We start from the raw sequence: 17,086 nt of genomic DNA on the forward strand, positions 1-17,086 counted from the left end.
GAGGGGGTGGGGATGAAGGAAGAAGGAGGAGGAAAAGACAGGGGGTGGAGAGTAACACTGGAGAGCAGCAGTGGTCCAGCCCCTCAGAATCTGTAAAGCATCACAGGAGTGCCTGGATAAAGACCAGCTTCAGGAGCAAGGCTAGGAGACAGAGGATTTCTGCTCAGTGATAAAACATGGTGAGTAGGATTTTTGTGATCTGCCTCGTTTGCTCTGTGCAATTGCAATGGCATTTCTTTTGCTCTGACACAGCGACTCTGAGTGAGTATTATTTTGGAATGACTGCTTGTTTTTGAAGCATTGCTTTTTACTTCTTTTTCCATACATATGGCAAGTCTGTGCCTGCGTTTATAAAAATGAACATCCCATCTCCTTTTAAAGCAATAAATTACTGAGGAGAGCCAAAGCTGTCAGTGTTAACACTTTGCTGTCTGGTACCAACAGGCTGCTGGGTCAGGGCAAGAAAAAAAGCCCTGTTTCCTTCTCAGGTATGCAGTGGAGATTTCTGCTCTGCTGCCTTCTCTTAGCAGTGCAGCGACGATTTGAAAGCTCCCTGCGCAGGAGTTAAAGCTGCCCTTTTACATGATGTAATCGGAACATTTCAAGCCAGTTACGTTTCTTTCAGCCTCAGGTACAGTAGAAAACTGAGAGAGGGGTGCAGAGGTTTTGTCAGAGAAAGAGCCTCCTTTTGTCATGGGCTCAGCCTCCTTCTGCCCTGCCACACACCCCATGCGTGGCTGGGGATGCTGTGGGTGTCCCAGATGGGGCTGGGGGATGCTGTGAGCATCCCAGATGGGGCTGGGGAAGCACTGGGTGTTGCTGTGCTGCCAGGGATCCCTCCTGTCAGCACACAGCAGGACAGTGAGCTAGGAGTAGAAACGTGGTTAATTTTACTATGAAAAATCCTGAGCTCCACAAAACAGTTGTCAGGGCTTAAAAGGAGGTTCAGGCTTCCCTATAGCACATTGCTAATAAGATTAAGCATTTAACTACACATCTTTCTAGTATCCTGCTGGGGAGTGTAAGATTTTACTTTGTGTGCTCAGTGGAATGAGGATTGAATTAAAAACACACCAATATGCTTTTTGCTGGTTCTTCATGAGAAAGCCATTGCCTGACCTAAATGTACATGCAAATAATTGGGCATCCTGGGTTACCCGAGAGAGACAAATGATTAAGGGGCATGATAAGATACAGCCACTAAGGATGATGAGAGGAGTATTCCTAAAGAGAGGCATGATCTCAATGCAGGTTTGTGTGTCACACAGGCGCCTTTAAAAATAAACATTCTGCTGCTTCCTGAATCACGACTGTCCCTGATTACATCCTCCATCCTTTCCACCCTCTTCTTTTCTGCTTTCTAATGGAGATGAGATGGCAGCAGGGTAATCAGTTTAAGGGAGAAGATGAGCCCTGCTTTAAAATCCTCTTTGCTTTTTACCAAAAGAGCTGTTACGTTTATTTGCTTGCTAGAAACAGTGTTACAATAACTGCAGTGAGAATATCACTACCCTCTGGCAAGGAAGCCGTATTCTGCTTCACAATTAAAAATCAAATTAACAGAATGGAATATATGTTCATGATTATTAGTAAGTATTCCCATTATTCACTTTCATCTTCTCAGATAGAGAGTTAATATTTTTCCCTGTAAATAAACAGTCTTATTCCAAAAATCTCCCTCCCACTACACACTTTACTGGGAGCACCAGCTGTTCCTTATGCACTGCTAATTGATTAGATAAGAAAGATTAAAATTAGTGTTGTTCACTGACTTTAAAAGTAGCTGTGGCTTTCACCACCTCATGCTTGCTTGTTTTGTGCATTTTAGGACTTCTAATTGGTGGCCAGTAAAAATCCTCCTGAGGTTAAGAATCGGGAGAGCCTCCCAGAGTGCTCTGTTCTTCCCCCCTTTCCCATTACATCGTTTATCAAGAAATATTTTTTAAAAAATTTAATCTTAAAAGGCATGGCTCTGAATCTTAATGCATGTCCATATACCCAAACCAGAGCGATGCTTTCAGGAAATTTAATTATGCTATAATTTCTGATTAAAAAGCAGGGTAACATTTTCAAAGGTACCTCTGATACTCAGCATCTTAGGTATGACTGGGATGAAGCCACTTGTGGAAAAGGAATTTTGGACTCACTCCAAACTTGTATCTGAAAACATAAAAGCAGTACAAAGAGACGTTGTTCCTTATTTTTTAATTAAAAAGCCTGAAAGACTATTCAATGTTTATCAACTTTTTATTTAATAAAAGGAAAATGCTTGGAGGCAGGTGAAATTCAGGTGCCAAGTGATATGCAGAACTCTGCTTAGCAAGAGACAGCATGGCACCACAATTTGCCAATTGTAAGAGTAATCTAAATGTAAAGAAAGGACCCTCCTATCTCCCCTTCAAAATCACTACATTCTGAATTTAACCTATTTCTATCTCCAAGAGAGATGATTATATATAAATTACACATCAAACAAGCAAGTAAGAGAAGTCCAAACTGGATAGCTGGTAAGATTTTGAAATAAATGAACCTCAATTACATTTTTTCCTACTTGAGCAAAATTATTTTGAGCCAAACTTGCCAAAGCTGGAGACTTTATCTAAATTTCCTCTTTGTAATAGTATTATTTCTATACATACAACCTCACTGAAACAGTTACCTCTATTTCCCAGTAGAATGGTATTCCTAGAATTACATGCAAAAGGACTGATGTTTTACCTTTTCTTTGAAGATGGCCTAAACAAACCTTTCTGCTGAGTTATAAACTAGAAAGATACAACTTTGACCCAGCCAAAAACCCATAGTAAGGCTCTCTCACATTCTCCCACAGAGGGAAACTTGTAGTTGGCTGGCAGAAAGTGCTGGGGCCATGGGCAGAGGCAAATGTGACCCTTCTCTTTGACTGACATGACAGAAGCAACATCTGCACAGTTTAAATCCTGCCTCCACCCATTTTCCTAATGAATATCTGGCTCCATTGCACTCCTCTTTGGTCCTTGTATGTTGGCCTTAGGGATGATTTAGGCCATCTGAATATGGCTCTTATTAGCCAGAACAGTTACCTGAGTCTTGCTAAGGTCCTCATAACCCAGATCCAGAAGCAATTGCTTTGATTGTCCTAAAATCAAGTCTCCTCAGCCCACAGGAATGTGTTCATCTTTCCATTCTAAAACTTTAATTTACTTTCAGATGAATCACAGATGCAGTAAAACCTCCTGATTTTCTGAAAAGGCTGTGACACACCCTGCACAGATGGTATACGTTTGAGCATGAAGCAACTCTGCATTTTATGAGCAATATTATCCAAATTTAAGAGAAAACTTTACTACCATTTGGTATCAGCCTCAAATCCATGTCTAATTGCTTGCTTAGACACCTGTGAAATCCTAAAAGTGAGTAGCTGATCTGATCAAGCCAGATAAAAAGTACTGTTAACTGTGGATGGGAAGCCTCAGTGCTGCTGCTGTACCCAATCTTCTTGTAAAAGGCAACTAAACTATAGCCCAGTGCAAGATTTGAGGATGTCTTCTATTTATACACATTCCATAAGCAATTTTGCAGATAGTAAAAAACCATTTTGTTATTAATGAAGAAAACATTGAGACTCTCAGTACACTGACTGCTAGTTTCCACTGGTTTCTGTTCTTTACAGTGACTTTTAATTGCAAGTTGTATTTCCTTTACAAAGATGGAAATCAGGCCCTCATATATTTTTTATCCCTGTGGAAAAAGTGATATCCTGAAAAGAAACAAAGACAGGCTGAGTGCATGGGTCAAGAAATCCTATAAAAATGTACTATGTTTTAAATGTCTGTAATAATTTTTCATAGAATTTTGATTTAGCTTTATGTAACTACTGGAGGGTAACTTTCCTTTACAGCACTTTAGCCTGTTCCTTACTTCACTGGTACTGCTTCTGGGGTTAGAAATAGAACTTGTGTCCCAGCAGAGACCAAAAAAAAAAAAAAAAAAAGGTATCATGGTATATTTCATTCCAACAAAAAGGGCTAAAAGTATTAATAGATATAGAAAGACAGAATAATCACATAAATATTTCTGGTCTATTTTTGGAAAGAAGTACATTGACAGTTTACATCACCTGAGTATGAAAAGGAACTCAGATTATGGGAAGTTTCAAAACAGCATCTAAGAAGAATGTTTTAAAAAATCTGCAGACTCTGGTAGTTTGTCCTGAGGAGCCCTCAAAGAGTTGACTGAGGAGGTCCTCCCTTTCCTCTGTTCATTTTAAATAACATTTTTAATGGGGAAGTTTTACAAAGATATGACAGTCTTAGAATAAGCAGGATGGCACAATGAACTAGATATAAGTCTGGCATGAATCCTGAGGGAGTATTAGAAATAGAATATATGGGAATAAATAGTAACATTAAATAATTAGAATACAAATTTAGTGATTAGATATATATATTGTAGATTAAAAACAAAACCAAAACCAAACCAAACAAACCAAACTACAAAATCCCCACAAAACCAAAACAACAGCTAACACTTTTTTCCTCATCAGAAGAAACTGAAAAGGCAGCATCAGCTACCATCAGTGTATCTTACATTATTATGCTACAGATATTCTCAGTAAATATGTTACTTTGGCCATTTTGGCTTCAAGATAAAACTGCTCATCTAATCTATTAAAAAAAAAAAAAAAAAAAAAAAAGACAGAACAAACCTTGAAGTTTCTAGACCCAGTTATCAAACTGGTCCTCCATTGCGTTTCTTATCAGGGAGATACAATTCAGACCAAACTTTACTTTATTCCAAAGATTACCTAATTTCATCCTAAATTCTTAGCTTTACTATATTGCATACTTGACAGTAAATAAATCCATCCCCCAAAGCCTTTTTAATGCATCTGTGGAAAAGTTCCCAAGTATGCAATATCCCACAAAAGTGACCTTTGCTCAATACTCAGAATGGGCAGAAAAAGCTACAGGACTTCAAAGAGTCTTACATAACATTGTTGTAAGGCTGGTACTTGCCAATGTCACAGACCTCTGAGGAGCTTCTTGGCAGCATCAGGGACACAGGGACACAGTACCTATTTCTGCACTTGCAAAGGACCGAGGTGTCAGACACTGTTTCTGGGACATTAATAGCTGGTCTTGCATCAGCTTTTTCTGATTGTTTTCACAACCCTGCTGGAGTTCTGAATTGCTTGTCGATCACACCTTGCTTTTCAGAAGAGGAGTGTAATCGTGTCCCAGTGACCTATTTCTAAATATGCAAAACAAGTTTCCCACAGCATCAGTGAACTCCAGATAGCTGACAGGGTAGTAAAATGTTTACTGGCTTTCATTAAGAATGTTCTGTAACGCTCACAAGGAGTGCCAAGTAGAAATGAATGTGCCAACATCTTAATCACAATAATAGACGCCCATCTATCACTACCCACCATGTTTCCAACACATGTCAAATATTCACACTTTGCCCTTATGTTCTCTACCTTTTGTCACTGACCTACATTTATTTGTAAATATTGCTAATCACCTTTTAGCTTGCAGCTTCTAGAAGAAGGGCGCTGTCAGTGACCTGCCTGCTGGAGAAGTGGTCCCAAATAGACAGTCCTGCAGCTTGTGAGGTGATGGTCAGAGTGTGGCTGTTCCAGCAAGGCCTGGCAACTGGAAAGCTTCTGGAGGCTACAGACAGCTGTTACAGTTCACAATAGCCTGAAGACTGTTTTAGGTTCTATTTTAGGAGTACAAAGCCTAGGCTTGGTGCTGAATTTAAAATCTTCTGTTCAGTGACTCCAGTTGTTTAGTTATATCTAACCAATTCAAAACAAGATAAATCATTAAATGAGGTTTCATATAGGAGAGATCCAAGCATGTTCTTTCAAGAACAGGAGTTGGAGTTATTCTGCTGTTTCCCATCAAGTAAAACTTTGGTTGGTCCAACAGCTTTTAGGCAGTTCTTGCTTCATCCCTGACCTACCTTTATGAAATCCATTGACTTACTCAATATTCAAGTTGATGCATGACAGGAAAGGATCAGATTTTTCTACAAAAGAACTGGAAAAAAGAAAACTGGAAGGGACATGGCTAAAATAATTAATGACTACTTAGATTTATGAAAACATAAAACAGGTTCAATACTAAACTATATAGGCAGAGCCTGGAACTGGCATTGATACAGATACTAGAGTATTTTTAGAAATAGCTAATCAATGCATAGTGCAGACTCAATATGGCAGTGTCTCTGTGTGTTACACTGGTCTTCATAAATTGGAGATGACACTTTTGTCATGACTAACAATGATTTTCAATGTGGCATTTTTGATTTTTGACAATAAAAATAGCAGTGTAGAAAATGATATATTATACTCAGAGGGGAGCAAAATCAGTAATTCAGTCTCTGCATGTTTCCAGCGTAGTACCAAGGTTTATGGGTTTTCTATTCACAGATAAGGATTATTTTAATATAAAGTAAGTGTTGTGTATCAAAAGTTTGATCTGTTTTCTCAGGAGATTTCCCAGCTTAAGATTTTTGTCCTCTTCTAAGAACTTCTGCCTACCTGATACACACATTTGCATGTTAAGTTTCTCAGGCATTGCTTTTCATTGATGCCTCTTCTACCTTCAGAACAAGACTTTTACCTTGTTAAAAGCCATCCTGAAGTCAAAATCCTCAATGCAAATCTGTTTATTTCTAATAGACAAAATATTCCCTGAGCCTCAACTACCAACACATAATGTGCACTGTTTTCTCCATGTTGAATCTTCAAGCCAACACACCCTTAGTTTCACTCAATCTGTTTCTCATGCAGTACCATGACTCATTGATGGAAATATCTGATGGCAGAGAAGCTCAATTTTATAATGCCTAATGTCCCTTCTTTTGTTCTCCATTTGCATTCAAAATTTGCAAGCACTACCTACCAACCTCACAATAGTTGTGTTCTGCTGTTTTCTTTACAGAAACAGATGTGAGGAAGCAGTATGGAGCTCAAGAGAGGAAAGACCTTCATAAAATCCAGTGTGCAACATGAGAAAGTGCCACCAGTACATGCAGCTCCTACCAACAAAGATGAGATGGGCAGAGACAAAAAGGCAGCTCTGGAGGGAAACCAAAGTGTGGCTGAAGTCCAGCTGGCATGTTTGGCCACACACAAGAACTACAGATTTTCTACCAGAGCAGCAAGGAACGGGGCTGGTGGTCACAACCTGGAAAAATCATCTGGCTCCTCCTACAAGCTTGTAAGGAAGAGTAAAACCCATGACTGCGTTGCTGAGGTGGACAAAGCAGAGAACTGCAGCCCCAGCAGCAGGGCTTGTGAGGAGGGCTTTGTTGGGAAGGGCAAGGGCCGACTTGTCAATAGCATCAGCTTTTCAGGGATGTCCAGCTCCAGCAGTAAGAAGGAGTGTGTGGTCAGCCCCAGCCAGTCTGCGTGCAGCAGTCAGATGATCGATTACAGGAACTTTGTGCCACAGATGCCTTTTGTACCAGCTGTTGCAAAAACTATTCCCAGGAAGAGGATTTCCCTCAAGAGATCTAAGAAAGGGCTCAGAGATATATTTCATATAAGAAAAAATAAACCAGACAGCTTCTCATTTCTGGTGGAGAAGGACAAAAACCTAGCCTCTCCAGGCTGCAAGAGTGAGTTATCTGGACGTCTAGCAAAGTATCTTTTCAAAACTGGAGAAACTTGTGCAGCTGATTGCTTGTCACAGGACTGCTCAGACAGTGAACTGCAGTCTGACTCCTCCTACGACTACTGCAATGCCCTGTGTGAAGATGTTGCCTCCCTGAAGAGCTTCGACTCCCTCACTGGCTGTGGGGAAATCTTTGCTGATGAGAGCTCTGCTCACCTGGAGCTGGAGAACAGCAAAGACCTTCTGCTGAGGCGAAGCAAGCACAAAGACAGCTCTGGCATGGGCTCCTTCCAAGGTGGGGTGGAGCAGCTGGCCTCTCCTGGCCAGAATGAGACAGTGGAATTTGCAAAGTTTTGGGACAACATCAACAAATCAGTAAGGCTGCATCAGAGTGCTCTCTTTGAAAAGAAGTTACTGAAGATACCTGGCTCTGACACAGAAAAGGATAGAAGTCAGGCTGCTGTACTGGTCACAGACCCCCAAGTGTCACCTGATAAAGAAGGTGACAATTCCAAAGCCAGCTCCACAGAAACAGAAACACCGAAAAGTGAAAACCAGGAATCCACATCCACGAGTGATGAAGGCTACTATGATTCATTCTCTCCTGGACAAGATGATGAACTGAAGGAAGCTCAGACCCCTGGTGTCCCAGGTAGATTTCCAAGAGACAGCTACAGTGGAGATGCCCTTTATGAGCTCTTCTATGACCCAAATGAAGTCAAAGTAAACCCTATCCTTGATGATGACTTGTGTGCCTCTGAAAGTGTTTCAGAGCAAGCCATTGAAATCCCTTTGTCCATTTACAGCTTTCATGTTGGAGCTGAGGAGAACATGGCTTCTCAACCAACTCTAGACATCATTAGCCAGGGTTTTTTTCACAGCACATGGAAAGGCAAAGAATGTTTGCTAAAGCTCTGTGATACTGAGCTTTCACTGACCATGGGGATAATAAACTGGCTACGAAAACACTCGGGACTCATCCCCTCCCCTGACTCCCTTCAGAGTCCTCAACCACAGCCAGAAAAATCTAATGATTCATTGATCCTGTCCAGTCACAGTCCAGAGCAGAAAGGGAGCACAGAAGCTCAGCAGGAGGCACCAGGCAAGGGTGAATCTAATACATTTAAGGTATATATGCCGTTGGAGCAAAGCAAACGTGCAACCCAGGCCTCTTCAGTAAACATTGCTGGAAGAGACGACAACCTGGACTCATCTGATCTGGATTTCCAAGGAAGAGAAGGGAGTCACCACACGGACTTATCTACAGTGCCCGGGACTGTGGAAACCACCAGATCATCAAGTTATGCACCACAATCACAGGCTAACAGAGACAATCTGCAGACATCTTCAACTGAAAATGAGAAGGTAGCAGTTTCCCTGGGATGTGAGACAGCCCGAGATAAAAACCCAGTGCCAGAAAAGCTGAACAGAGACAGTGGCTCCCAAAGCTCTGAAAATCCTTCATTAGATGATAATCAGGAAGTAGAATCATGTTACTCCTACAAGACTGCTGCGACCTCACTCCGAGATCCCCTTGAGAGGGAAGACAGAAATAAACTAATGTATCACTCTATTTCCTGTGACAAACCAGCGCAGCCTCTAACCCTCAATCACTTCCAGAGCTACATGAGCCCCACACCAACAGAGAGCAGCACTAACATAGTGCAGCTCTTAGAGCACTGTGTAACACAGGTGGCATCATTAAAAATCAGCTATGAAAACAAGCACCTGGAAGACAAATACATTGGGAATGAAATGAACAGTATCATTCATAAGATGTCTCAGTACAAAAACAAGTTATTGCTGCACAATGAATGCAGCTGCATTGCTCAAATTCCAGAATATCCCCTCATTCCTAGCACAAACCAATACAACTATGAGACAAGTTTCCAGTCTAGCAGTCTGTATCATTTGAAGCCAAATGGGGAGCAAATTTGCTCTGAAGATCAGAAAAGCAGAGCAAAAATCCTAGATGAGGTTACTCAAAGCAAGATCAATTTTGAATATGCCCAGCTGAATAATCAAGCACTCTCCTATTTAAAGGACTTTGGTCTCAGTCCAAGTGACTCTAGCCCTGAGACATCTCTTAGTAGACCAACATTTTTACCTCTCTTTAACTCTGTCTGCCCAGACATAGCTGGTACCTTCTCACAGGGCTCACACAGCACGGCTGTCTGTCTGTCTGACCCTCTGCAGCCTGAGGAGGCCAAGCAGTGCAGCCCAGGACCCTGGAACTGTGCAGAGAACCCCTGCCATGGCCTGGCTGCAGGGACTGCTCTGTCCCCTCTCCTAGAGGCAGTGGCTCGGGATACAGCTTTGACAGCCAGGAACCACCAGTGACACACCCGCATGGAGAAGGTGAGTGCTTAGGGGAAGGGTGAAATTAAATGTGAAACAATTCAATCTGTTCCATTTTCACAGAGGGACATTTAACAGCAGTGGAGGCTGAGGCATTGAGGATCTGTCATTTATGCAGGGGGTCACACGAGAAAGCCAGGGATCTGCAGTGTGAAATCACAGGGCAGATGTGCCCTGTCCTGCAGGTGCACACATGTGGTGTGCTCTCAAGCACAAGGAAAAGGCCACAGCGCTGTGCTGGTGCTCCTAAGTGCACCAAAAGGATGCTCCTCCTTCTTCCAAACATGAACTGTTTCTTCAGAAGGTGCAGCTTGTCTCTGGCCAAACTGTGCTGTGGCAGAGCAAGAGCTGAAGCCAAGGCATTCTCCACATGCAGGGCTTGACAAGCTTTTCAAGAGAGGGATTACAGGGTCTGTGCTGCACCTCAAGCATTTGAAAGTCCTTCAGCCACACTCACATAGCCTCAGGAGAGTCAGAACCTGCCCTGTAAGAGGGGTAAGAAACACCTTTGCTGCAGATCAGAAGCAGCTGGTGGAGCACGCAGCGATTGTGCTGGTTCAGGTTTGCCTGTCACACGAGGCTTTAGGCCAGAGCAGGCACTATCTGTACCGAGTTCTAACTCTGTGCCAGCTGAGAAATCCTCTGGCCTTCAGCTGCTGAGAGGAATTTGTTACACAAGTATGAAACCTGGGTAAATTCTCTGTCATATGCCCTGCCAAACCTGACAGATTGGCTGGACTCTGCCCAGCCTTGGCCTCTGAGAAGGCCCCTTTGGAGGAGGAGGAAGACAAAGAGGAGGCAAGGTCCAGGACAGAGAATAAAGGAACAGCTCACTACTGAACAGAAGGATACAGGGATTCTTTGGTTCTTGCTGCTCACAGCAGTGTGACTGCTTCTGGTCATCTCTAAAGGCTTCCCAAGCAGCACAAACAAAAAAGGACAGTTTCTCTCTGCATGAGGCAAGAACACCCTTCCATTTTCGAATCTGGGTAGATTCAGCCACCCTCATTTCTATTTACGTCGCTATGAAAATGACCTTGCCCACTAACAAGTCTCCCATTGCAGAGAGGGATATTTTTCAGGGGTCTGTGTGAAGCTAAGGGTCAGAGACTGTCAGTCTTCCATATCCTTAACAAACACATTGTTTAGTTATAATATGTTCATCAGTAAATTAGGTCTTTCTCAACTGAAAGAAGTGATCGTGGGTATTTTTCCATTTTTGTTGTAAACAGTGCTGCATTTGTGGTGGTTCTTCTGGTTAGCAGCTCACCTTGTTGTGTCACCAAAATTTTTAGCAGAACTTGCCATCCAAGGACACACCATAGTCCTTAGAACTACTCATCTCTTTTAGATATTTCTGAAATTATAAAGTGAGTGCAGATGAGGCAAGGTTTGTGCTTACAGCAAGTATATGTATGGAACCAGGACTAGACACAGCTGCTTGGGGTTAGGAGAACAGATCAATGTATGCATTGGCCTGATATTTTTATTTTGCTGTGAATATTAATCCACAGGATACTGCTAGGAATATTGCTGCCTTTGCAGACTAGGAATGGAAAGGAATTATAATTTCGAGGAGTGGAATGGTAGAAACTGAGAAGGGAGCTGTGTGACTGTCAGGAGTGGTAACAGACTGTATCTTTACACTGCACAAGACATAACACAAGTAGACATTACTGGACCTGGGGCACATTCTTTGCATTGTATCAAGTGGCAGCTGCTGTGTGCCACCACGTGCCAGCACTGATAATACCTGCCATGGCAGGAATGTGATCAGGTCATGCTGCCACCAGAGTCTCAGAGAAAAGACAAGTCAAGATTTTTTTCCAAGAGGGAACTGATGACTTTTGATAAAGGTTTGTCAAACAGTAAAATAAATGAAATTTTAGAATATGGATGGGATTTTCATATTCATAAAGTGACTTTGAGGACTGGGCTCATTTTAAGAGAATATTTAATGGCAAAGTTGCCATTTGTTGCAATTTTTTTACGGAAAAATAATTTAGACAATAGTTAAAATGTCATTTAAAGGAGCTGGCTGTGGGGACAGATACAAAGACTGGTGTGTGACTGAGTTTTCCTACGTGATATTTTCTTGCCTGCCCACATTAACAGATGGCCTACAGGTTAGCCGGAAATTTTAAATCTTTGTGAAGATGACTCAGGAGCTTTGCCTCAGTCGTGGGGGTGGTAGAGCAGGAGAGGCAGTGTACAAACACAGTGTCACCTCTGAATCCATGGAGACAGACAGCCCTGGGAAACACTCCTACGCTGGACATGACTGTGCAAACTGCGAGAGCTTAGACACAAAGAGGGTCTAAAATGCCACACCTAGGAGCTGTGAGACAAGTGACAGATCCAGAGGTGGCTTCTGTCAGAACAAATGCAGCCCCTGAGGCTGCCATGGACTCCCAGGTCTGACCTGAAGGAGGTGGGAAGAAAGTCACCTTTCTTGCCATTTGTTGGAGGGCAGAGGAAAAGCCCTTATCAAAAGCCATTAAAATCTCCAGGTTTTGTCAGCCCATCTCAACATATCCCAGGACCCACAGTGACAAACAAGCCCAATCTCTCTGCTCCAAAAGTTGTGCAGGTTTCCCCTGGGCCATGCCTGGTCTTTTGGGCTTTGCTGCCCTGACAAACACAGACGCAGGACTGTGATGAAGAATGATACAAGAAATGTCAGTCACAGCTCCTCTTCCAGTTCTCCTTTCCCTGGCCTTTTAGAGAGAAATCTGCAAATGTCTTGTGTCTGAGCTCACCAGGAACTCCAGGCTTTCTCATATGGCAATATTGAGGGCTTATATAGAAAGTGATAATTACAGATAAAAAATGCAATTAAAAGTATAATTTTAATTCTTCAATATCTAATATCTATTGGACTTAAAAGTGAACACAGTCCAACCCCTGTATACAGAGAGGATTCCTAGATCTGTACATTCATGGATCATAGAAAAAAAGCTGCAGAAATTTGTGATTTTCAACCATATGTTTTTCATCAGGAAACTTCATTTTCAGAAAGGAAGCACAGTCCTCAAGCAGTGTATTGGGAGATCTTTTCCTGCCTCTTAAAACCCCTGGAAGTGACCAAACAGACAACACTGGACGTCATAGCTATTGGACACATGTAGAACAAAACACTCTCTGCAAATGGCAGCATTTCAGACCACTGAGCCATTTCTATCACTTAATGGGGTTTGAGCTGCATCTTCCATTAACTGGTAGATGTGACAGAGCAACAAAACCTCTTGTGCCCCCAACAATATGTGTTCATTTCATTCAAATGCTGAACTGCCACATTATGCACCAGTTGAAGATTTTGGATGTGTTTCAGTGATAGCCCTGAAAGGAGTGCATTGCAATAAGCTTGCCCTCAGGTCAGAAAAAAATACATAACTGTCAATCAAACAGGGATTGCTATAATATAATATATAAAGGATAGAGCAGATGTAGATAAAAGAAGACAGTATTGCATATGTGATTGCTGTTATCAAGGAGCTGAGATTCAGAAGCAGATAAAATACAGCCTAGGCACTGCAAAGTGACAGAGGAATGTGTATCTGATCCTCATCAACTGAAGGGCTACTCACGGTCTAGGCAATTCCTGTAATGCTTTTTATTCCCTCCTGGCTCAGCCTCACTCCCTCTCTCTTAAATAAGGTTGTATTTCTCCCTGGCAGACAATTTCTCTATCTGATAGGCATAGCAAAGACAGACTGCAATATTTGGATTTGATAAAACAGAAAAGCAGAATGAAGTCTCATCTGCATATAGGCAGTTTTCTGCTCAAGTAGGGTATTATTTCTCAAAATGGTCAGAGAGATACCTTAACAGGTGAAAAATAAAGGTAGAACCTCTATGCACACAGCAGGAAAAGTGTATGGTAGCTTTTGAACTCTGGTGTAAGAAATCCTCCTATTTCCATGCTCCCTCCATGGCATGGTAAAGGGATGGTCTCTCAAGCTGCACATGATGAAATGTAACAAGAATAGAGCACAGAGACAGCCAGCACATTTTCTGCACTGGAAATGCCTCTGGCTCTGAAATACACACCTGTATTAAGTCAGTTACCCAGACCATGTTGCAGTGGCTATAGAAATCTCATCTGACAGCCCACCAGCCATGCACACACACACTCCTGATCAGACAAATGCATCACAAGGTACAAACGTTGTGTTTGTCACTCGTGGTACCACGGAAACAAAGAGCAGGGAGACAGAGGTGACAGGTCACTGCCTCTGCTAATACACTTGAATGTTAGTCACCATGTGCCCAGATACTTGGGCTAAATGCTAAATTAAACAATTTTCTCCTTCATTAAATGCTGTTGCTTCTGGACTTAGCTCTGTTTCACTGCACTGTCTTAATGGTACTTTGTCATCAATGCTCATTCCCAAAATCAGAATTCTATCAGGGGGAAGAAACGTTCTTGCCAGTGTACTTGCTAGAGGAGGGTTTTTCCACACTGTTATCAGCACGGATAATCTCTTAAATGCCAGATGCACTATAATGTGTTTCATTTAAAAACTGAAGAAATTGATTTGCTGCTTTACTCGCTATTGCAGCAGGATGGTTTCCATGGATACAGCCTTATAGGGACTCTATTTTCCCCCTGTTGACAACAGTGCAGAAAGCTAAATTCTCATGTTCACTGCACCAGCATGAATTTGAAGCTAGGGCAATGATTCCCAGATTTAAAACTGAGAGCAGAAGTTGGCTCCCAGTCTCCTTCAGCCTTGAATCTGAGATTTCTGAGGGGATAGCAATGGAGGGAAAAAAGAAAAAGAACAGCAGCATGGTCTGAGGGACAGGACATATGAAAGATAGAGTGCCTCTGTATGAGAAATGGGGAGAAGTCAAGGCAGAGTGCAAACACACTAACTGCTCATTCAGTGGCTTAGTGTCTTGCCTGACATTTCAGTGCAAATATACAAGTCAGATTTGGACTATAGAATTATGGAATTGCACCCTTTTTGTTTAAATGAATCAGTAGTTACTATTCTGAAGAAAACCTGCTTCACTGCAGGTCAGGAAGGCATACGAATGGGAAGCAGGGGAAAGTGAGAACCTTGTATCCAGAGCAGGCTGCTTCTTTCATACAGGAGATCTGGAATACAGTCATGGAGCAAATGCAAAGGAGATCCTCACCTTGAGAATGGGCTGTAAGAATCTGATGGCATTTATGCTCACAAGCCAGCAAGTGAAAAAATAGTAGGACGAAGAGCCTGGTAACCTTAGCTTTTTGGATCTCAAGTGTAAAATATTTTGTTCCATTTCCTCCATCAGAAAATGCTGAGGGGCAGAAACAGAGGCCTCCAGAAAACTCTGCATTCTACCTCTCCCAATGGGCTGCAGTATGTATTTGGAAAAGGAGTGTCAGAAACAGGGCAAATGGAGAATTTGGAAACCTGAAATAATCAATCACCTATCTTCTGGCAACCAGCACTGTCTGATCTAGACCTTGGCACCTTCTGGGTGTCTGGGTTTGATGCTCCCTTTTCCAAATGCCCTTAAGCATAGGAACCTCAAAGCCTTTTAATTTCTGTTATAAACCTTTCATAGTTTAATGTCTTTAAGGCACCTCTTACAATCTTGTGTCTTCTGTGCCATACTTATCAGTTTTGCTTTGCAAAACTTAAAAAAATATTCCTTTTGAATTTTCTCCTTTTCTGACATCTATTTATTCCTAAAACAGGCACTGTCCCTTTGATTCAGGGCAGAATCCATGCCTCAGTACTTAAGTCTGAGGTCTCTGTAAATGAAGACAGAGTTTAGAGAGATGAAAAGCACAGAATTCCCCAGCATCAATAGATTTTCTGTATTTTTCTAAAAAAAAAAACCCAACCAAAAACCCCACCAAACAAACAAACCCAACCCCAAAACAACAACAAGAAAACCCAAAACCTCAAACTCAAACAGATAATTTAAAATCTGGTTAAATTAAGAACAAAAAAATGGACCACCCAGTGAAAGACATAAAAGACCATTGTAATGAGCAATGGAGCATTGGGAGCCTGCACTGTTGTAATGAAATGCCCAAAATGAACACAATACCCCATCAGGGGAATTATGGAAGGCTGTCCTCTTTTAAGCAAACTCTTCTACTGGTCAGTTCTTCCAGGAAGACTGGACTATATACATCTGGTGTGGCAAGTTTCTTCTGTCACTCAAATAATGGAGACTGCATCTTTTTTACATTTGAAGGTGAGAAAGATATTCACAGTTCTTGGGCAGAAATAGAGCTTGGGAGAGAGAGATACAAAGAAGTGCTCTGTGCTGGGGTTTTCCTGTGGAGTAAGGCAATATTCTGAGCTTCCCTCTACATGCATGTGGCAGGCCTGCTCAGGGAAAGCTTAAAAGATCTTGTGGCACTTAATAATAATGTCAACCAGGGATGACAACTGCACAAATGACATCAAGATACGAGAGCCAGCAATTTCTCTCTTCCCACAATCATCTATCCTCCACCTTGGGGTGATTACATTATCCAAGGGGAAACTGTTGGTCTACAGGTTAAGATACAGGAAAGATTACTGGAGAACCATAAAAAGGAAGGTCCTCTTTGTCTTATGGAGAACAAAGAAGGGGTTTTTCTCCATCTCCTCTTCACTAGTCTTCATCAACTGCAATACATTCCAAATCTATTTCTTTTTCCTTCCATGACAACTTTCCATTTATCTTGCTTCAGACAGGCTCAACTCTTCCCTATCACATGCTTTAAATTCCTTCTGCCCCCTCTTGGAGACTGAACCTACTTCAAAACTCTTTTCCTTTTCCCATATGCCTGTGAAGCTGACACTTCCTGGCAGCTCATTACCCCTACCAGAAAATTCACCCCACCCTCAAGAGCCTGGAAACCCCTTTTCAGGCAAATCCTGCAAATGCCAGCCAAGCTCTGCTTAACTCCCCAGAATTTTGGCTCTGTGCTTTGCTCATACTGCACAGGTGCAGACAGTCACTGAAGGACATGGGAGGATCACAACCTATGGCCAGGAAGGATTAAAGAATTTTGACACCCCCAACCCCTTTGTTATATTTCTCCATGTCAGTGCCAACACAGGGGAAAAAAATCAAGTCAAGGTAGCTTTGGGTCTGTGATGCACAGCCAGGGAGCTGCAGAGAAA

The 17,086-nt window shown here is 42.1% G+C and overlaps 1 protein-coding gene across 1 annotated transcript in view; it reads left to right on the forward strand.

The window, feature by feature from the left end:
- The window catches only part of AMER3 (APC membrane recruitment protein 3), a 41,057-nt gene continuing 23,971 nt past the window's right edge, over positions 1 to 17,086 (forward strand). The window contains exons 1-2 of the mRNA XM_021555802.3: positions 1 to 179; positions 6,933 to 9,965. Coding sequence (XP_021411477.3) covers positions 6,954 to 9,947 — 2,994 coding nt within the window. The 5' untranslated portion in view covers positions 1 to 179; positions 6,933 to 6,953 and the 3' untranslated portion in view covers positions 9,948 to 9,965. The remainder of the gene's footprint in view (positions 180 to 6,932; positions 9,966 to 17,086) is intronic.

The sequence above is a fragment of the Lonchura striata genome, chromosome 9 (assembly GCF_050655825.1).
Source record: "Lonchura striata isolate lonStrDom1 chromosome 9, ASM5065582v1, whole genome shotgun sequence".
NCBI lineage: Eukaryota > Metazoa > Chordata > Aves > Passeriformes > Estrildidae > Lonchura > Lonchura striata.